Genomic DNA, 22,538 nt, shown 5'->3' with positions numbered 1-22,538 from the left:
ATTATCATCATCATCATCATCATCATCATCATCATCATCATCATCATCATTATATAGAATGACTACTGTGTGGGGTCTATGTGCTTAACATCCATAAAACCTTGTTGGGATGAAAAAACAGACTTTTTGTTTGTCTCAATGCTCCCCCACCCCGTGCCTAGCATAGAAGTTGGCACATAGTACACATAAATGATTTTTGAATGAATAAATAACAATATATTGTATTATGTTTCTTAATATTTAGTTACTTGTTAGCTAAGGAAATTAAATGGTATGCTTTTCTTTTTACAGCATGTTTATGAAAAAAACAGTGGAACCCCCTCCAAGGCAGGGGAGAAGAAACGGTCTGAAACAACTGAGGTCAGTGCAAATACTGCAGTTTGTTGTATTCTTTTTAATCACAAGAGATGGGTATTGAGTCGTGAAAAAAATGAGAGAACAAAGCATGTACACTCTTTTTAGGAAACTTACCTTAAAGTGAGTACCTCCAGTGGGTAAAATAAAGTGGGCAAGTGATGGTCATTGAAAAAGAAATTGGAAGGAAAGACCCAAGAAGTGTATCAAAGAGCCATTCCCCCCCCCACCTCCCATGGAAGTCAGTGAAAAGCTAGCAACACTTGCCAGTGAGGATGATAGACTTAAAGGAAAACCAAGTGCTTTAAGAGGGTGAAGAAACAAGCCAATATGTTTGTTGGATTTTCTGCAAAGGAATTCATTCAAAGCAACAGAGGAGAATGCATTAGTTAAGAAAGAGTGAGAATTAAGGTTAAAACAACAGAAAGGGGGCTATTCTTTTAGAGAAAAGTATTGTAAGGAAATGCTAGTTTAAAAATTTTGTTTCCAAATGGGATTATTTGAGTCTTCATTCAGCTAAATGATGTCTCCCTCTACACCAAGGGTTCTTAACCTTTTTTTTTTTAATCATGCACTCTTTCAGTGGCCTGGTAAGCCTATGGATCCTACCTCAGAATAATGTTTTTAAATAGTTGAAGTGAATCCTAAGTTTTAGTTAGAGGTTAATGAAAATAAAAATTTAATTTTTCCCTTCCAAGTTTCATAAGCTCCCTGAAATCTGTCCAAATATACCAGATTAAGAACCCCTGGCCTACACTGTTTTGTTCCCCTGACAGAATTAAATGAAAATGCTATCTTTCAAAAAGATGTTCAGTTTGCTTTCATTTTACCTCAAATCTCAACTCATGTATTTATTAAATGAACAAAAAATAGATTTTAATCTTCACATTCCAAGGGCCATAAAGCCTAGTCCTGAAGGTTGTGTAAAAATTTATCTTAAATCAAGTGTGATGTTCATTGGATTTGAAGACCAAGATTGATTGAAGCCAAAATTCTGGCTTTGATTTTTCTCCAGGATAATGTTATGCTATTTCTTCCCTTTTAATATGGATGAAAATTAAAATGTATGTGCTAAAAAATTGTTCACAAAGGGAATAGGTGCAACCTACGGGTTGTGATCACTAGGCTTGGATCTAACAAGACTGTCTGACGTTGAGTAAACTTGGGCAGCTTAGTGGCACAGTGAAGAGTGCTGGCCCTGGAACTGGGAGGACTCATCTTCCTGAGTTCAAATCCAGCCTCAGACACTTACTAGCTGTGTGACTCCAGGCATGTCGCCCAACCCTGTGTGCCTCAGTTCCTTATCTGTAAAATGAGCTGGAAAAGGATATGGCAAACTAGTGCAGTATCTTTGCCAAGAAAACCCCAAATAGGGTCATGAAGAGTCAAACACAACTGAACGACAACAACAAACTTGTAGCAAATTAGTTTGAGTTCTTTGAGTATATTTGGACATCTATTGTTTTAAGTGGGTGGTAGCATGAGCTTTGGTCTCCTTATCATATTTGTTGATGTTAAGTACCTAAATTGTATTTGTAAAAGGTTTGGCATCATTTAAGAAACTTTGATGAGGAGACTTACTGTAAATAGACCCAAGAGGAATTGAAGCTTTATGCACAAATGTATATGACGGTGTGCTTTGTTTTAAAAATTGAAGGCTTGTATTTCTCTTTCCATGATGGGAAGAAGCAATGCTTTGTAACCCAAGTCTGTAGTCCATGGCCTTATTTTAAACTTCTAGTGGAATGCAGATTTATATATCTTGCCATTAGCCATCCTCTGATAACATCCAGATCCGAACACAGTGGGCTGTTATCCCAGGCTGACAGAACTTGACAGAGGGCAGAATATCAATCAAGCAATAAACATTTAATAAGTGCCTTCTATATTCCAGGCACTGTGCAAAGCACTGGGGATACAAAAGAAGGCAAAAGGCAGCCCCTGTCCTCAAAGAGCTTACAACTTAATGAGGGAGACAACATACAAACAAATATATGCAAAGTAAGCTATATAGAGGTCAAATAGGAAATAGTTAAGAGAGGAAGCATTAGAATTAAAAGGGGTTAGGCTCCAGAAGACTCCCTATGGAAAATGCTATATACATCCATAGAAAGAACATTGGAATCTGAATGCAGATGGAAGCATACTATTTTCTTGCCTTTCTTTTATTGTTTTGTTTTGTTTCTTCTTTCTTGTGATTCCTCCAATTAGTTCTAATTCTTCTTTATATCATGACTAATTTGAAAATATGTTTAATATGAATGCATAAGTAAAAATAAATTATAAAAAAAATTTTTTAAAGGGGGTTAGGGAAGGCTTGCTGTAGAAGTAATACTTAGATGTACACTTTGGGTTTGAATCAGGGGAAAGACTTCACGTAGCATTGGATTGGGGGATTTTTATACCCATAGCAAAATCCTCACGTTTACTTGCTGGAGTGATGATGAAAGGTAGTCATACTGTATTTTCTGGAAGTTTTTCCTGTACAGGGTACCTTGGGCAGAAGCCTTTGTACAGTCTTTAGAACCTGGACTATATGTTGCATACAGAAACAATAGGAGGGCACTATCCTAAATTAAATGTAATAATTCTAAAAAAACAAATGTAATCTGGATTTGCTGTCAGCCTCCCTTACTGCCTTTGCTAATTTTGGCTTTTGGAAAGTCGTATTGCTTCCTGACATTACTGGGAAGTAGGCTTTTAAAGCTTATTCTTTCTTACAAATGATAGCATTGCATTTACCCCTTGTTTCAGATAGCTCTCAGGAGAGACATGAATTCTAAAAGTTTAAGCTCTATTTTTGTAATTCGAGTACCAAAGTAGCATTTGCTTCCAAAAGTTACCTAACTTATCCTGAAAACACACACACACACACACACACACACACACACACACACATATGCATATACACACGTGTTGCACGCATTCAGCTCAATGGCTGTAAGAGTCTTAAACTCTCCCTCCCCAGGAATGCTAAGGCCAGCTTAGTTCCTGATACCCTGCACCAAGCAGTGAGAGGCAGGGAGACAAGATGGTGAAGCTCCTTTATTCAAGGCACAGGACAGCCGTTTTATATCTTTGACTCATGGGAACATACCCCCAGTGTAACAGCGGACAAAGCAACAAAGTTTACGTATCTTTACCACTAGGCAACACTGAGAATTTTTCTCATGCGAATACCAATCAAAGTATCAACAAGCACATCTCTTTGCAACATTCTCCCGGCTGTGTCCTTCTCTGGTGCTGTTCCCGTGAAGACACCATGTACTTCTTGTTCCCGGAATGTCCCAATACTTGATTACATGAACCAGCAATGCTTGATACATAAGTTAGCAATACTGGATATATCTTTGTGCTAGAGCTAACTGTGCTTGAGTTAGCAACATTGTTTTATAGTTTGAGCTTGCCTAGCATCAGAGTTTTGCTGACTGGGAGTCGCAAGGTCCGTGGACAGAGAACCGAGCCAGGATATTTTGCTCATGTACTAACACCCGAGAGGGGTCTTCGCCCATCAGTGAAGTCTCATGAACAGCCTGTGGCCCTCAACGTCCTACAGATCCCTAACAACACCTAGCTTTCATAAATAAACAAGTCTTCTGAATATACACAATTGGGTCAATTAGAATCTTATACTTATTAAATGCTTCTCTAACCTGCCCTGAAGTGGCTAAAAAATGTATTGCAATTGAAGGGGAGGACGAGAAGAAAAGTTCTGAAACCTCTCTGTGCTCTCTCCTGCCCTAAACAAACATGTCCTAAGGTTGCTTCAGTCATAGAGACAAGGACTTCTTCTCTCTCCCCCCAAGATCAGCACTAGAGAAATAATTATGATAAATAAGGGATTGTCATACATCATAAATTGTAGGATCGTAGATCTGGGGCTGGAAGGGACCTTAAAACTTGTCTAGTCAGATGGGAAGTTTCATATGTCATAGGATCATAGGATAGTAAGTATCAGAAGCCTGATTTGAACTCAGGTTCTCTGACTCAAGGACCAGTGTTCTTTCCATTATATCACACTGTCTTCCTAATAAAATAATGTGACAAAGCCCAGAATTCAAACTTGGATCTTCTGTCTCATATTAGACTGGCAATACAGATCAGTGCTGATAGAGTAGAACTTATCCATACAAGGACTTAGGTTTACTAATCACCAGCACTTCCCTTTGAAATGTCATAGAATTATGGATTCACCAGTTACTACACAGACTAGCCAAGGAATCCTAAAATATAAGATATTGGGAATAGGAAAGATGGAAACATTCAACAGTATCATCAACATCTCTAAATATTTTTTTTTTGCAGGAAGATTCCTTTCCAAACCTGCAATCAAATCTAATTAAAGAATTTGGCAGGCACATCTGGCCACATGGGGGACACAATTCAGTGAGCTTCTTGGGGGTGCAGTTCATAACTATAAGGTGTACATGACCTCACAGATACTCAAGATCTTAATTTTCTTTTATTTAATGATGGGATATGATTTTGTGGATAACTGTGAATAGAAGAGACTGGAAATTGTGCCTCAGGATGTTTGGTGCCTATCCCTTTCCTGTAAAAGTCCTGGAAGAATTTACTCCCTCTAGCTATTTGATACTTTTTTTCCTATTCTTAAAAAGTACAAAGTTTTAAATTACTTGGTTGCTTCTTCTTTTCTCTTCTTGATAATAGTATGGTCTTAGTGATTTAAGTCTTCCCCTTTCTGATCCACAGTAGCAGGATCCATGGAATAATTTTTCATTTTAGGATCTTTGAGGACTGTTGGTAATAGATAATTCCCTTTGGAAGAGACTGGGGCTTATGAGTTTAAAGATCATTTTTAATCAAGAAGCTTTATTTACCTAAATGGGCGTGCATATCTATGTAGCAGGAAAAAAAAAAGACACCCACGTGTGCATGTAACTTTTTTCTGTCCTGTTCCCAACACAGTTACCCTCTGCTAATGTGTCTTATTAAAAAAGATTTTATGGTCACCACTTGTAATCCTGTAAATAAGCCTAGTTTCTAAAGGTGTTATGGGATTTCTTATTTTATGTGGTGCCCATCAGATAGGCATTAATGAGGGAGTTTGTGAAACTAAATTTAAAGCCCCCAATTAAACAATCAAGGCACAATGCTAAAAACTCAACAGTCCACTCTGACAAACTTACTGGAGGTGGAATCCACTGTGAAATTTTGCCCACTCTTCGGGATTTTTTATTTACAAAATTCAAAGTAAAAACTCTATTATTCCTGTTTTTCCCTATCTGTCATGGATTCTCCAAAATTGATTTTTATTATATTTCATACCAAACTTGCTTCCTGATCCTTGTTTTTTATTTTAAAGGAGATGTCTTTTAATCATGGAATGAGCCTTAAACACTTTGGTGACTGACTCTGGATCCACAGAACCTTTGCCATAAAGGAGGAAATTGAGACTTTTTTAAAATCGCATTTACTAATCTGAAAAGCCTTAGGACTTAAAATTGAACAGCTAGCTCTAACTTAGGGAAACATAATCAATAAGAATAAATGTAGGTGTTCCGGATAGTATCTCTCAGATAAGCCCAGTTCTCTTCTCTGACATCCAACAATCTGTAAGTATTCGTTGGTTGTTGTCCTTTGTTCTTGAAGAGTACTGAAATGATATCACTATGTTAGAGTCAAGTTATAGTGTGTCCAACTCTGGTTGATGAGACCAGTGTGAGCTCAGAATGCTGTACCACAGGTCAAGCACAAATAGTCCATGTGAACATTTGGGGTGGATTCTCTAAATTTGTGCATTTCCCATTTCTTTTGAGCTACTTCAGTTCTGCTTTGCTCATACAGCACAGCACCTTCTCTGATGTGGGCACACCATTCTGGGAGGTCCCGTGCTAGTGTCTCCCATGTCACACAATTAATTCCAGAGTTCTTAAGAGAGACCTTGTGAGTGTCCTTGTATTGCTTTTTCTGACCTCCCAAGTGAGTGCTTGCCAGTTCCAGTTGGGCAATGCAGTTCCTTCTTTCCTTCCTCCCTCCCTTCTCTTTCTGCTTTTCTCCTTCCTTTTCTCCTTCTCTCCCTCCTGTTTTCTTTCCTTCCTCCTTCCACTCTCTGTCCACATAAGGAATCATGCTCTACCCAAAGGAATATAAATTTTGATCACTGAAACCTTTCTTACAGCACAGTAATATTTCATTACAATCATATACCACAGCTTGTTCAGCCATTCCCCAATGTAACAGGCATCCCCTCCATTTCCAGTTTTTAGCCACCATAAAAAGAGCTAGTATAAATGTTTTTGTACAAATTGGTCCTTTCCCCCCTTTAAAAATCTCTTTGAAATATAGGCCTAGTAGTAGTATTTCTGGGCCAAAAGACATGCAGTTTTATAGCCCTTTGGGCATAGTTCTAATGTTCTAATAGTTCTCCAGAATGGTTGGATCCAACTCTGGGTATTGTCACTAGCTGTCTCTCATGCCTGAAATGCTCTGTCTTCTCCCCAACTTCTGGCTTCCTTGGCTTCCTTAGAGTCTCAGCTAAAATCTCATCTTTAAGAAGCCTTTCCCAGACCTCCTTAATTTTGTTGGCTTCTATCTCCAGTTTATCTTGTGTAGATCCTTTTTGTACATAGTTGTTTGTATGTTGTGTCCCCTGTTAGACTGTGAGCTCCATAAAGGCGGGGGCTGTTTTTGCCTTTCTTTGTATCCCCAACACTTAACATGGTGCCTACAATATGATAGACACTAAATAAATGCTTGCTGACTCTGCAGCAGTTTTCTATCTTTTCATTCATCCTTAAATGCCCTCAGGATGACTTTTCTTAGGTGGGTCTTTTGCCAGGCTTTCTTTAAAACAGTTCCCCCCCCCATTGCCTCTCATTATTTTATGAGCTCATAATCTTTAATCAAGTTTATGATATCACAAGCAAGTTTGAAAGGTGTTGCTTTTGTCTGCCATATCTAGTTTGCAAGTACTTTTTTTTATCTAATCTCTATCTTACTAGTGTAAATTCTCCATGAAGAACTTTCTTTTCTGATGCAAATTAACCTTTTCTCTTCAATTTATAGGCTTTGAGATTTGGCTGGGGCACTCAAAGTCTCAGTGACTTGCCAGGAGTCAAACATCTAGTTATGCCAGAGGCTGGATTTGAAACTAGTTCTTCTTGACTACCTGTCCAGGTTTCTATCCACCAATGCAATGCTGCCTCAACTTGGCAAACTGATTCTTTGCTGGATGAGGCAATTTTAGGCCATTTTGGTCTCCTTCCTGTGGCAATTGACTTACATTGGTTAAATTTCTGTATGAAGCTTTCATAGTAGGTGTGGATGCTCTTTCTTCAACCCATTTCCCATTTTTTTTAGCATCAATAACTGGTTTAAATGGACAAGATTAGAGTGTTTTAATCACATACCATATTTTTTTCTCATTTTTGTTCTTTCTCCTAGCTTTCTATTTCTATTATTGTTGGCCTTTGCTTCTTCTGATATGGGTATGGGAGAGATTGCTCTGAGGCCACCTCTCATTTCACTATCTTTTCAGAATTCTTCCCATGTTTGTTTTCTTCAGTAATATTTCCACTTCTATAAGCACCCCCAGGGTTAAGTTTAGAGTCCAAATTTAGTAGAAATGTATTGGCCCCTACTGTATAGAAATATTCATTCATTCAGTCAATAAACATGTTTTAAACACCTGCTGTGTACCAGACACTGTGCTAAGCTGGGAGGATACAAAGAAAGGTAAAAAGCAGTTTGTTTTTCAGTCATGTTCAATTTTTCATGACCCCTATTTGGGGTTTCCTTGGCAGAGATACTGGAGTGTTTTGCCATTTCTAGCTCATTTTACAGATGAGGAAACTAAGGCAAACAGTGTTAAGTCACATAGCTATTAAGTGTCTGAGGCCAGATTTGAATTCAGGAAGATGAGTCTTCTTGACTCCAAGGCCAGCATTCTATCCCCTGCACCTTCTAGCTGCCCTGCTCTCAAAGAAAGTAATCGTGATTATATAGGTATGAAAATTCTATGTATTTAATAAATCTTCAGCCTCTCTCTTATTATTTACTCCCAAAGTGTATTCTGCTACTTTTTTTTTTTGGCCATCCTTTCTTTTCCCACCTTTTGTGTTGAAGTCACTAGGTATCAGCACATATCTTGATTTAATTTGTAGGGCCTGTCAAGTCTTTCATAGATATTCTCTGTAACAGATGTTGGTTCATAAATTTCATGTGTATATGAAATTTCTATCGTATTTTATATTTTGAAATATATATGAAAATTATATTGTATTTCATATATATATGAAATGTATATTATAACTGGATCTTGTACACATCTCAAAGTCTATAGAACAACTCATTATCTCTTCCCCACAAAATCAGTCCTCTCACAAGCTTTCCAATTTCTGTCAGACATCACCATCCTAACAGTCTTGTAGATTTATAACTTCACTGTTATTGTTGCCTCCTCACTTGTACTCAACCTGATATTCAATTAGTTGCTGGATCATTTTCTTTCTGCCTCCACATCTCACATCCCTCTCTGTTTCTCCAGTCACATTCCTCTCCTTTGGACTATTGTAATAACCTCCCAAGCAGTCTCTCTGCCTCAAGTCTTTGCCCATTCAAATCTATCTTCCATATAGCTGTTGAGTGATTTTTTCCAAAAGCACAGATCTGACCATATCACTCTGCTATTTAAAGCCCTTCACAACCTGGCCCCACCCCATTCATCCAGCCTTATTGTACGTTACATCCCTCCAACACACAATGTTCCAGCCAGATTAGCCTGCTGATTGTTCTTCACACATGACACTTCATCTCTATGCTTTTGCAACGGGTATACCCCAGGCCTAGACGGCATTCCTTCCTGACTTCTGCCTTTCAGAATATGTATCTTCCTTTGAATAATACTTTATGCTACCTGAAGCCTTTCGGGTTGCTTTCTTGTCTGAATTTTCAGACAAGATAAAATCATCTCTACCAACTCCTTTATCTTTGCCTGGGAAAACTTGCCCTCCATTTTTCTAGTTCACTGCAACTTGCTTTTGTCTTCTGGTTTCATTTTAAGCAAGAATGTCAAAATTGATAAGATTCAGTTCTGTTAGTGTGTGTGTGTGTGTGTGTGTGTGTGTGTGTGTGTGTGTTTATGTCTACTTATGGTCGTTTACCAAGTATCTCACACTACAATACCAACCATGAATATTTGTAGATTATCTAAAAACTATGATACTCATACCCTTCTGCCACCATCACTGCCAAACTAGAAGAGGGTGCACAAGAATGAGGGCAGTTTGGTGTTTTTCTTTATTTCGTGGGGTTCATGGCCAAAGAATTCTATTCCCAAGCGTCCAGCCCACTAGTGATGAACTTCTCTCTACTTAAGCTAGGTTAATTCTTGGAAGGCTGACATGTTATTTTAGTAGAATTATGCTTGAAGCCTTTTCAAAATAATAGAGTCTGTCAGACTTTTCATTTTGCTATTATAATCTAGAATGGCACACTATCACCTCAGTGCCTTCTTGTGGCATCAGAGTAGGACTTCTTGAGGAATTTTACATTAATACCTATTAAATTTAATTTTATCACCATCTCTGAAGCATGCTAGTTATGTGGCTCTGGTCAAGTTGTGTAACCTCTCAATGCACCCAGGCAACTCTTTCAGGCCATAAGGTCCAGAGTTGTTGCTGATCAGCATTAGCAAAAGGAGTTTTTTCACTGGAAATTTCTTGTACAAATTTGGTCACTTCATTAGCCTAGCCTATTGAGATCCTTGTGGACTCTCTCCTTCAATATCCTTTGTGACATCTCCACCAGCCACTCATCACCAACTATCTCAGCTGTATGACATCTAGGAGGTATAGTACCAAAAGTGATGGAACTAATTGGTAGGCCTAGAATGGGACACAGAACGATAGCTTTAATTTTTTTTTTGTTTTACCCTATGAAAGACTATGAGTTCAAATAAAAATTTGCTCTTTGTTTGTATACTCATTTGATTTTTTTTGTTGTTGCTGATGCTCATGAAGTTTATGGAGTTTATGACAGTCATTATGTCTATGGTGTATGGAGCTCAACAGAAATGATGGTTTCCAGATTTCTATATCTAGCACATAAAAAGGAATGTGGCGCAGTAGAAACAGTAAGACTTCAATCCTCTGACACTTACTGCCTGCACAATCTTGGACGTGTTATGTTATTTCCCTCCAATAAGATATAATGAAATAAAATAAAATAAGTTCTGCAGGGGCAGAGACTAATTTTTGACTTTGTATCCCTCTGGATCTGTTTCCTCATCTGTAAAATGAGGGGATTGAATCAAATGGCCCCCTTCCCCTACCTTTTACCTCCAGATCTAAACCTATCATCTGGGTTTTTGGGGTATTTTAGGACCAGGGACAGATACCTGTTGCACAAGTAGAAACTTCCAGATACTGCAGTACCTGTTGCAGATCTTTGAATGGGAGGAGGACTTGGTTTGCATCACTTAGAAAGGACAAGAGAAAGTAATTCAGAGAACTTTGATTGCCTGAGACGAAATTCCAAGAGTTCTAGGCTTTTATAACTGAGGAAATTCAGAGGACACCTTTAGAGATTAAAGTCCAAGGAACAACAGACAAATAAGCTTGGTCTTGACTCTTGGGGTTTGAGGAAACCTGATAAAAAAGACATACTGCTGCATAGCATCATGGGATTGTGGATTTAGAGCTAGAAGAGACCTGGGAAGCCATAAAGTCCAACCTCCTCATTCTACAGATGAGGAAACAGAGGCAAAGAGAGGTTGAGTAACTTGTCCATAGTCACATAGCTAATAAGCGTCTGAAGCAGGATATGAATCAAGGTCTTCCTTAGTCCACATCTAGTACTCTGTCTACTGTATCACATAGATTGTCAAGACAAATGATTAGGCCAGGAAAAAAAAAAAGAGGTCAGAAGGTGAGTCAGGCCTCTTTCAAGATCTAATTTTAACTTTTCTTGTATCGCAGTCACCTAGTCGATAATAGCTAGACCCCACAGACCTTCCAGGCTTAAGGCATTTTGGAACTCCCCATAACCCAGAGCCATGCCTTTGAGAACAAGAGGAGGGAATCAGTTAAGTAGGGAAGCTAGGAAAGATGCCAGGATCAATCTGTCATCTTTCTTGCAAAACTCAGGGAAAATGGGCAAATGAACATAAGCAAATATTGATGATCTGTATGCATACTGTATAGACAAGAAAGGATAGACTAATCATAAAATCCAGGTGATCCACAAAATAGCAGGAATGTGGAGAGGCAGATGGAAATTAGGAACATTATGAAGGAAGATCCTGAGGACAGAGCTTCTTATATATTCCCAATCCAGAGATAAGACTGACGCCAAAAGGTAGGTAAGAGTGAGTCCACAGATGGAGACAAGCAGGCCCATCTGACCTGAATAAAGCCTTAACAGGGAGTCAGTCTATTCCCAACAGTTGGTTTGATTACTATAAATCTACTAGTATATCAGAGTGGTATAAAAAAATCTACTGAATAAAGCCTTTGATTGGTTTATATGATAAGAATTATGTATCAACATGTCAAATACTGTGTCAAATATTACAATACTTTTTAAAATTAATAGATCATAAGCTCAAACATTGCAATTTAATCTCTTTTAATCTGTAATTGTCATAGGGTTAGATTTCTCAAATTTGAACTAAATTCAACCTGTATATTAATTCAATAAATATTTATTAAGTGCCTGCAATGTACAGAATGCAGGATTAGGCATTAGGGAAGATAAAATTAGATAAGACGTAGTCCCCACCCTCATGGAGCTTTTGGTCTGATAGGGCATTATGACATAAATATAGCTGATATAAATGAAAAGTGGATTAGAGAAGTACAAAACAAAATAATGTCTGAGGAAGAAAAAGTTGCTACCAACTTGAGAGATCAAGGAAGGTTTTATGGACAATGTGTCATTTAAGTCAAATTTTAAAGGGTGGATAAGATTTGAACAGGAAGTAGGAATGAGAGAGGACATTCTAGGTATAAGAATTACAGCGTGGGAGAAGGCATTGAAATGGGTATGTTCCAGAAACAGGAAGAAGATCAATTTGATGGGAGCATGGAGTACACAGTATATATGAGATGGGACTGGAAAGGGGAATAGGGGGAGGGCAGGAGAGAGGTTGTGAAAGACCTTGAATGACAAAGTCAAGGAGTTAGAATTTTACTTGGTATGCAATAGGCAACAACTAAAGATTTTTGGGTGCAGGAATGATTTGACCTGATCTAAGCCCAAGGAAGATTTGGCATCCATATGGAGGACAGATTGGAGAGAAGAGACAGTGGAAGTGAGAAGACCTGTTGGGATACCACCACAATATTCTAGGAAAATAATAATTTGGGACTATACACTATGATAATAACTGCAGAAATAAATAAGAGAAGGCAAACATAAGAGAGATACTGGAATTGGAATTATCAGGACTTAGGAAGTGCTAGATGTGAGAAAAGAGGGATAAGCAAGAGTCTAAGATAACAGCTAAGTTTCAAAAATAGGTGTCCTTATTTTAAGGAGCAAATTCCAAGGGTTGGAGAGACAATTAGGCATTTCTGCCCTTTCTCCAGGTTTTAGCAGAAGAGTTCTCTAAATTGTTAGTGATGTAATAAATGTTGCTTCCTTGCCAATGGAGGGTGAAAACAAAATCCAAAGCACAACTCATGTTTTTTCTATCTTGCAGTCAGCCATATTAGGCAAAGCACAGATTTTTATTTCCTATTCAACCAAAATTATATCAAATTCAGAAGACTCACAGCAGATGCATGTTAACATAGAGAAAACATAGCACACCATAGTTTTCTCCCTGAAAGGTAAAGGCACTTAGTGAAACTGTAGAACAGATATTTCACTTTCACATTCACCTTGGGCCTACACTGTCCACACAACTCATAAGCTCCAAATCTCCTAGCTGGCTCTCACTAGTCCTTCCAGTTTCAAAATGACCCTGCCAGTGGTCTTCTTCTCTGAGAACTAAGCTATTTCAGAAACCACTACCTGCTTATCATCTGGCATCCAACTTTAGTATCTTACAATTCTCAAACTCATGAGGTTAACACCATGGTTAGAAATATCCATTTATCAGGATTGCTAGTCACTGGCCTGCCTCAGGGAAGAAAACAGGAAGTAGAATAAGCAATGTTCTCACTTCCATGAACTTTTTGTTGTCATGAAGTGGAGAGGGAAAGAATCCTTACCCGTCTCCTACTGGAAGTCCAAGAGAGAGAAAGTATTTCATGTATCCCCAAAGAAAGGTTCGAAGGTCTTCTCCTGAATTCTTCTTAAAATACACAGAGTGGACAGCTCTTTCTGACTCAGTTGCCAATTATCTTTACTGCAGCTCACCAGTCATAGGGACCAGTAAGAAGTTGCTGTGCCATCTTTCCAGGGCATGTGCCCTTCAGTAAGGACACATATCCCATAGAAAGGAACAGAATTCATATCCAGTTCCACAGGAGGTTCCTGTGCAGCAAATCAAAGAGTTCCCCAATTTCCCCAAAGAACTGGATCCAGAATTGAGTAGTATGAGGAAGGGAGCTAGATTCTTTTGGGAAATCACGAAGTTACTTTAAGGGGCCAAGCATATATATGAATCAAAAGACCAATTTTTTCACAATCAATAAAGGATCAAAAGTGAGAACTACCATCTACAATTCCCAGCCACCAAAGTTGGGAATTGTAGAGGCCATGTTGGACATAAGCGAGCTGGGAAAAGGATGTCCTCATAAACCTATATGATCCAAAAAGATAGCTGGTCACCTGGAGAGAGCAAAAGGATAACTCCTGGATAGCACAGATATTCTCACGTCAAGAGAATTAAGGGAAGGCCTCAAGTACATTAGGGTAGACTCCCTGTGGCAAACTTATGGGAGGACATGGACAGGAGCCCAGCAGAACGCTCCAGATGGCTTTCAGTCCAACATCATTGGAAAAAGTCCCCCATCTCTGAGATCATAGAGGCAGGCATCTGAGTATTGCAGTGGTTTGTGTGGTTCCCCTAAACTTCCATGGAGACTTGTATAAAGTAGTCTTAAATGTTTGCTGACTACATGGATAAATGAATGAGGGTGCCATTTGAATCATTCAGAGTTGCCTACTTTACATCAGTTGTGGTCAAACCAATGATTTCACTGGTCTAAGGAACTTCTACTGAGAAAATTCCTTTCACCAGTGCAAATCAACAATTGCCCTCTAATGTATAGTCTTATAAAGTTATTTGGGGGCACTGAGGATTGATTTACCCAGTGTCACACAGCCAATATTCATCAGAGGCAGAATTTGAATCAAGGTCTTCCAGATTCTACTAAGCCATAGTCCGACTCTGTATCAGCTAAGTAGAGAATAGGATTTAGAGTCAGAAAGACCTGAGCTCAAATCCTGCCTCAGATTCCCTACTAGCCATACGACCATGGACAAGTCACTTATCTTCTCTTAGACTCAGTTTCCTCATCTTTAAATGGAGATAATAATAGCATCTACCTCGCAAGGATGTTGTAAGGATCAAATAAGTTACCATATGTAAAGTGCTTTGCAAATCTTAAAGCACTATATAAGTGCCAGCTAGTAGTGGTGGTGGTGGTGGTGGTGGTGGTGGTGGTGGGAGGAGGAGTGTTATTATTTTATTAGGATTTAAATTATTGATCTGCCAGCATTGAAACTTAAGGAACAGGATCATAGGGTCAAAGATTTAGAATTAGGAGAGACCTTAGAAATCATCATGCTCACACATACCCCCTCCATTTTACAAATGAGGAAACTGAGATCCCTAAAGATGAGGCAGTCACATAGGTCATGTAAGTAGTAAGCATCAGGGTCAGGTTTTGAAGCAAGCTATTCTGACTATCCTTGGAGTGGAGACAAAGGAATGAATGCATAGAAATGTTGTACAGGAAGAATCAACATGTCTTCTTGGCAACTCAAGAAATACATGTGAAGAGTCAAGAATGACTGAACTTTTGAACCTGAGTAGCTCAGAAGGCTATTGGTATCCTCAGCTGAAACAGAGAAATCAGGAAGAGAAGTGAGTTTGAGCTTAGCAATTAGAAATGATCTGAAATCCCTCTCTGGAAGTTTAAGGCTCTGGTCATTATGTGTATGACTTTCCAGTGAAGACTGAAAGTTTTCAGCACACTGCCAGGAAGAGTGCCTGAAATACTTAAAGATAATTCTGATGTCAGTAGGAAGATTGGGTTCGACTTTGTTCTTTAATGGGAAATTTCTAGGAAGAGTGTTGATCCCAACTGGCTGCAGGTGGTATGGCATAGTGAGAGAAATGCTGGATTTAGAACCAGAGGGCCTGGATTGAAGCCCTGACTTTGCTACTTAGTAATTTTGCTACCTTGGGCAAGTCACCTTTACTTCTCTGGGCCTCAGTTTCTTCCAATGTAAAATGAAGGGTTGGACTAGAATGATCTTTAAGGTCCTTTCCAGAGCTAAATCTGTGGTCTTATCTTGTATCTCCTGTTAGTCATTTTTCAATTATGTCTCACCCCATTTTGGATTTTTCTTGGCAAAGATACTGGAGTGATTTGCCATTTCTTTCTCTAGCTCACTTTACAGGTGAGGAAACTGAGGCAAACAGGGGAAAGTGACTTGGCCAGCGTCACAAAGCTAGTAAATCTCTGTGTCCTGATTTGAACTCGGGAAGATGAGTCTTCCTGATTCCAGGCCTGACTCTTCATCTACTGTGCCACCTAGGTGCCCTTATATCTAGCATGAGCTAGTTGGCCATGACTGCTTGTCAGGGATATTATAGAGAGCAGTCTTGCCTCAAACAGGAAGCTGAGCTAGAGGACCCCTATGATTCTTTGAAAAAGAAAACATCAGCTCAATTTTTTTTTTCAGAGAATTCCTCTTCCAAAAAAAAAAGCCCTTCTAAATTCTAAGAAGGCAAACAAAATCAGCACTAGCTAAATATTTAATTGATGTTTATTATATCAACCACATTAGATTTAAATCATATCTGTGATACACTAGAGCCATATTTTTATGAGTCATGTGGACACTAAAGACTACATCAGGGCCCCTTTTATGATAGTGTGTAGCATACATTAATGAATATTTATAGGTAGGCATTAGAATATAATTTTATTATTTTGTGTTATTATAGAGGTATCACCATCACCTCATTGTTTTGTCCATTGTTGGGCATATCTGTGTTCTATTTGAAGACAAAGTACTTAGTCAGGAATACAACCCCAAATCATAGCTTTTTTCCTAAGAGAAAATATACTTTCCTTTTAGGATGTGGTTTCCATAATGGGGCCAAAAGTGGAGATGTTCCTTAAGGTACCTTTTCACAATTCTACAAGATCATTGAAGAATGCAGGAGCAGGATTTAAACTCATTTTATATGTTTTCTGTTCCAACATTTAGATGAAGAAGATATGAAAAGTTTGATGTTTGCACATTTAGTATCTTAGCTCCTATTCTTATCCCTGTTTTAATATTGAGATAGCCTTCAGGCAAAGCATGAAAACTTTGATTTTCAGGCAAAGTATGATATTTGTCAGTCTGGTATGCTAATTACAAATAAAATTTTTTTCCCCTTGAGAATAAGTTTGCATTGAAATGAAAAATTTGTCTTGACTTTCTTGTTGCTATATTTTCACACACTGATGTTGCAATTTGTATGTTTTTAGGAAAAAACAGCAAGTCATAGTAGCAGTCACCCCTCCAGGATCTCTGCAAGTAGAACAGCCTCTAGTAAGGTGAGTGCCATCTCTTTATGGTATGAGGCATTGTGGCATGGCGAATCCTGAATATGAGATGGCATGTCTCTCATGGGGGAAGGGATTAAAAAAAAAAGAAGTAAAAAAAGACACTTGTTGATTTAATCTATTGTGCAATGTCCTCATGTGTTGGTGCTAGCATTGGGCCATTGCACATGCAAGCAGAGCAGAAATCTAGTTAGCTCTTTTTTTCATAAAGTGCTTAGATCTTAGGCTATGTTATTAATGCTTTTCAGCTTTGAGACCAATACGTGGCTTCAAATAGTTAGTTAGTTAACTAGGTAGTACAGTGGAGAGAGTGCTGAGCTTGGAGTAAGGTTCCCATCCAGGGCTCTTTCTACAGCCTCACGCTACTCCTCATTCAGAGAGAGCTTGATGACAGAATAGATAGAGCATCAGACCTTGGGGTTAGGATTAAGGTAAGAGTCAGGAAGGCATGAATTCAAGTCTGACTTCAGACACTTACTTAGCTCTGTGACTCTGGGCAAGTCACTTAACCTATGTTTGCCTCAGTTTCTTCCTCTGTAAAATGGGGATAATAGAAGCACCCATCTCCCAGGGTTTTTGTGAGGATCAAATGAGATAATACTTGACACATGGGACGCACTTAAAAATGTTTGTTCCCTTTTCTCCACCCCCCCCAATAAAAATTATGAATTACTCTTTCTAGAAATAAACTGGTCTTGCCTTTCCCCTTTTCAGTTGAGTGGAATGGTTTCATTCCCAGGTAAAGGCTTGAATTGGGAGCTTTACTGTTTTTTCCCTGTTGGCATAAAATAAGGGTAAGGAAAATTAATGGAATATTTCACCTGAAACTCTCTTGTAGTATGGGAGGATCTAAGATGCTTGCCTTTTGTTTTAGGACATTATGAAACAAAATATATGATTTAAGTTGCCAAATGTTATAGGAATACTATAGGACACAGTGTTATTTGGAATCTAGCATATAAAAATTTCCCATGCATCATGTGAAGATTCTTAAAATAAGAAAACTTTTGGAACACAATTTGGTTTTCATTGAAAAATAAATTATCAAACCAGGAAACTACGTGTGTAAGTTTAAGATACAAGAGGTGATCAATCCCCAGACAATTTTTTATTTGTTTTTGATTAGGCAATCGGGGTTAAGTGACTTGCCCAGGGTCACACAGCCAGTAAGTGTCAAGTGTCTGATGTAAGATTTGAACTCAAGTCCTCCTGACTCCAAAGCTGGAGCTTCATCCACTGCACCACCTAACTGCCTTTCCCCATACAATTTTTAAGCACAAGCTCCAGACCACGTTGTGCTGGGCACTCGGGAAACTAGTACAAAGAATGAAACAAGCCATGCTTCTATGAAATTTATATACCAATGGTGACAAGTAGATATATGAGATGTAGTTTAAATATAAGGTGAGTAAATAGAAAATAGTTAAATACATGATAGTTTGGGAGATAAGGCACTCACAGTTGGGGAATTTGGAAAGGCTTCATGCAGAAACTGGTGCCTGAGCTACGTGTTAAAAGAAGAGATGGGTTTTGTGAGGCAGAAGTAAGAAGGGAGCACATTCCAGGTATGTGGGAGGGCCAGTGCAAACGCATGCAGCTGGGAGATAGAGTATTATGCATAAGGAACCCAGAGAAGGCTTTGGAGTCAAAGAGATCTAGGTTCAGATCATGCTTCTGACATATACAGACTGTGACCCTGGATAAGTCATTTAAACTCTCAGTACTCTAGGCAATTCTCCAAAACTATACATTTCAGTACAGGGGCCTGTCTGAATTGATAGAAAGAGATTACTCACTGGAACTTCTTTATACTAGTAAAATCAGAGGTTAGGTCCAAAAACTTATTAAAAAAAAAGTTAGATCACATTAAAGAACATCTCTCTTTTAGCCTTAAGATTTCCCAGCGTGTCCAGGTCTATCTGAATGTTAATCCTACTTTGGGAAAGCTCTTATACAATCTTCCAGTAGAAAAAAAAAGTATTTTAAAATTAGTTCCCTATGCTCTAATGTTCTTTTCATGTTCATCACTTTAAAAAAAAACAGACTTAATTACTACATCGACTCTCAGTTGTTTGTTTTATAAAGAAGGAGAATGAAGTCTAGAAGGTAAACTAGTTCACTAATGTCAAAATAGTAAATAGAAGATCCAGGATTTGAACCCAGGTTCAGGAAGTGATAGTTTTACTATAATCTGTTCTCATCATAAAGGTAATAATAGCATTTATGTATCACTTTAAGGTTTGTACAGTGTTTTACATGCATTATCTTAATTGACCATCACAAGAACCATAGAAGGTAGCTGCTATTATCTCCATTTTACAGATGAAAAAACTGAGTTACAGAACCTGGGTTCAGATTCCAGCTCTGCCCTTTCAGCTCTGCCTGTGTGATCTCAACCTCTCTGACCCTTAGTCTCTTTCTCTGTCAAATAAGGGGGTTGGAATGGACAGCCTCTAAGGGCCTTCTAGATCCATAGTCCTATAATGCTGAAGAGCTACAATGTATGACTACAGAAATTATCCTTCATTCTACTGTCCCCTCCCTTCCTTTTCCTCCAGCATAAAATTTGTTCCATATTAAACTGGAGAGTCAGACTACCTTTTAAAAAAAATTCCCAGATGATTATTTGTTTATCATTATTTATGAATGAGTTTGTAAATACCTATCCCCACCATAGGTGGGTACAAGGTCGTGGAGGAAGGGAATGGGGGAAGTGTGGGGGTAAAAGCAGAGTAATCCTTAACAGGGTTTGGGGAGATTTGACAATATGGCTCTTCTCTGGCCATTCTCCTTTCCCCACCCCCCACCCCCACAACTCTACCCCCATCTCACCCAAAGAGATATAGCAAAAGGACAGCCTGCAGCCATTGAGATTTGTATCCCACTCTGGACCTTGTGGGTTCACTTGTGGTTTATTTTATATAATCTGAGCTGCTTTGGATCACTCACTGCCCTCTCCCAACCCCCCAGGGCACCTCTGAGTGTTCTAATTTTGATCCAAACAGCCGGATTGTGTGCATTATGTGATATGTTTCCACAGGCATGGCAGTATAAAAATTTGTAATTGAGTTATTTATAGCAACTCTTTCGACAAATCAGTCAAACCTATCCATGCGCTCCTCTTCCCAGAAAGAAACTGGTGTCTGGGACTCCCTGGTAAGAGGAGGTGGGGCCACATAGGCAGGAGGGCGGAACCCACATACGTAAGGTACCCTCGGGATCAGCTGTGCCCTATCAAAGGGAGAAGGGCTAGGCAGTGACTGTAAAAACGGAAACCACAACGAGGCTCCTCTGAAAGCAAAAAATGAAAACGTTCAGAAAATAAAGGTCTCGGAAGTACAGGAAGCTGAAATTCAGAGCAGCTCAGGCTTCCTGCTGTAAAGTGAGTACTGCTTGGGGACTGCTCCCTGTCCCTGCTCTGGCATCTCTAAATTACAGTCACTTTCCTGACAGCCTTTTCCCCTTCACCTCTGCCTTCCCTGACTGCTGACTTTGAGAGATCAGACGTTTTACTGAGCTGAAGAAATGTTGCTCTGTGGGTGATTTCGAAGTTGAAATAGGGTCTCTTCCCCGCTTCTCCCTTCCCTTGCTCCCCTCCAGCTAGCACAGCTAAGCTTTTCAGTTGGGAATGCAGATGGAGATAGAGACAGAAGGGGTGGGATTACCCAACAGGGCATCTGTATGACCTAAGCAGAATTCTGAAAGAAAGAAGTACTAGCAGTCCTGTAGATTTTACCTTGAATTTTACTTTTGTAGTAAATTGAATTTGTCCTCACCACTTTAAATAAATACCATGAAGCTTTATATAGAAGGAGGAACATGGTGAAAAAGAAAGACCACCAGGTTTGTCCTGGGAGGCACAGAGTTTGTATCCTCTGCTGATCATCTGGGTCACCTTGACCACCATTTTCACTTCTCTCTGCCTCAGTTTCCTCATATGTAAAATGAGATGAGCTCTAAGGCCTGTTCTTAGCTCTAACATTCTTTGATCGTGATGTACCTAGTACTGCATAAATAGGGTGTGGTATCCTCAAAGGAAATCTTTTCTTGTGACCTCTGTACTCCTCCATACTTTAGTACCACATTAGGTTTTGATAAATGTTACTCTTCCAAAAGGTCTGTATTTCCACTCCAGTTAAATACTATTGCCAGAAATATTGAAAGAAGCAGGTATGCTTATCCCCATTTCACAGCTATAGGTACTGAGGCACAGAGTACTTAAGTGACTTGCCTAGCATCAGACAGGTTGCTGGGGAGTAAAAATAGGACTACAAACCAAATCTGAGACCAACAAGTCATTTCTTTATTCATCAAATTATGAGGTCATAGAATTTAGAGACCACCTAGCACCACTCCCTCATTTTACAGATGAGGAAAGTAAGACCCAGAGAGATTCAAAGTGACTTGTCCAAGGATTGGAATGTAGATCCTTTGTTGTTTTGATAATCTGCTCAATCCAGAACTGCCTCTTTATACTGATTTCCTGTCCATACAAATGAGAGTACAGAAGTATATAGCAATGGGTTTATGAAGTTTCTCCAATATGGATAGATGTTTATACTGCTCAGTCAACCCTGCATTGCAGGGAGGCCCATCTTGCCAACAGAGAGGTATGTATTTTGCAGTAAACAAGAATAAGGTGGTCATTCCTAAAATTTTGCTTGGAGACCCAGCAATTGAATTGCGATAGTGAATCTTCCCATCATAAGTCTAGGGGAATGATAGTGGATGGAGGGAGTGCTTAACTTGGCATACTTACATTGGTAGAAAACTTTTCAGTTTACAAAATCATGTATCCATAAAGAAAATATTAAGTTCTTCTATCTCCAGATGATGGAGTAAATTCTGTGACAAGATGGGAGCAGGAATCAATGTGAATGTAGCAATGCTTTCCAACTTTTTAGTAAAACCTCTATTGAGTTATGTAGATTGTAACATTTAACAGGCAAAAATATCTATTGTGGTTGAATAGGCTCACATAGTTGAAGAGCACATATTTACCAAATAAATAGATAATGATTTCTGGATTGTTTTTGGTCTGGCCCTCTGATTATTTTATATTGTAAGGAACTTCCAGTATAGAAACTGCCTTCACTGATGAACAGCTTGTCATTCAGTTGTATCCAACTTGTCTCAACCCCAAGAACTATACTGTTCATGGGGTTTTCTTGGCAAAGATATTGGAGTGGTTTGCCTTTTCCTTCTCCAGTGAATTAAGAGAAACAGAGGTTAAGTGACTTGCCCACAGTCACACAGCTAGTAAGTGTCTGAGGCTGGATTTGAACTCAGGTCCTTCTGACTCTAGGCCCAGTGCCCCATCCACTGAGTCACCTAGCTGCCTCCTAGGCAAACAAAGGTTAAGTAACTTGACCAAGGTCACATAGCTAGTAAGTGTCTGAAGCCTGATTTGAACTCAGTTAAACTTCAGCTGGGTCCTCACTGCAGCAAAGAGAGGAAAGCAAATAAACATTTACATACTATCTG

At 38.9% G+C, this 22,538-nt stretch overlaps 1 protein-coding gene across 8 annotated transcripts in view; it reads left to right on the top strand.

The window, feature by feature from the left end:
• The window catches only part of CAST (calpastatin), a 122,751-nt gene that overhangs the window by 13,618 nt on the left and 86,595 nt on the right, over nt 1–22,538 (top strand). For 5 of the 8 annotated variants that reach the window (XM_078153114.1, XM_078153112.1, XM_078153115.1 and 2 more), the window contains exons 2-3: nt 292–360; nt 16,977–17,045. In XM_078153114.1, the coding sequence (XP_078009240.1) occupies nt 292–360; nt 16,977–17,045 (138 nt within the window). Of the gene's footprint in view, nt 1–291; nt 361–16,976; nt 17,046–20,293; nt 20,437–22,538 lie in introns of those variants that run through there. The other 3 variants (XM_078153117.1, XM_078153116.1, XM_078153118.1) reach the window with 2 other exon arrangements.

This window comes from Phascolarctos cinereus, unplaced genomic scaffold (assembly GCF_003287225.1).
Source record: "Phascolarctos cinereus isolate Bilbo 61053 unplaced genomic scaffold, phaCin_HiC Scaffold_4;HRSCAF=312, whole genome shotgun sequence".
NCBI lineage: Eukaryota > Metazoa > Chordata > Mammalia > Diprotodontia > Phascolarctidae > Phascolarctos > Phascolarctos cinereus.
This window is presented reverse-complemented; position numbering and strand designations above follow the sequence as displayed.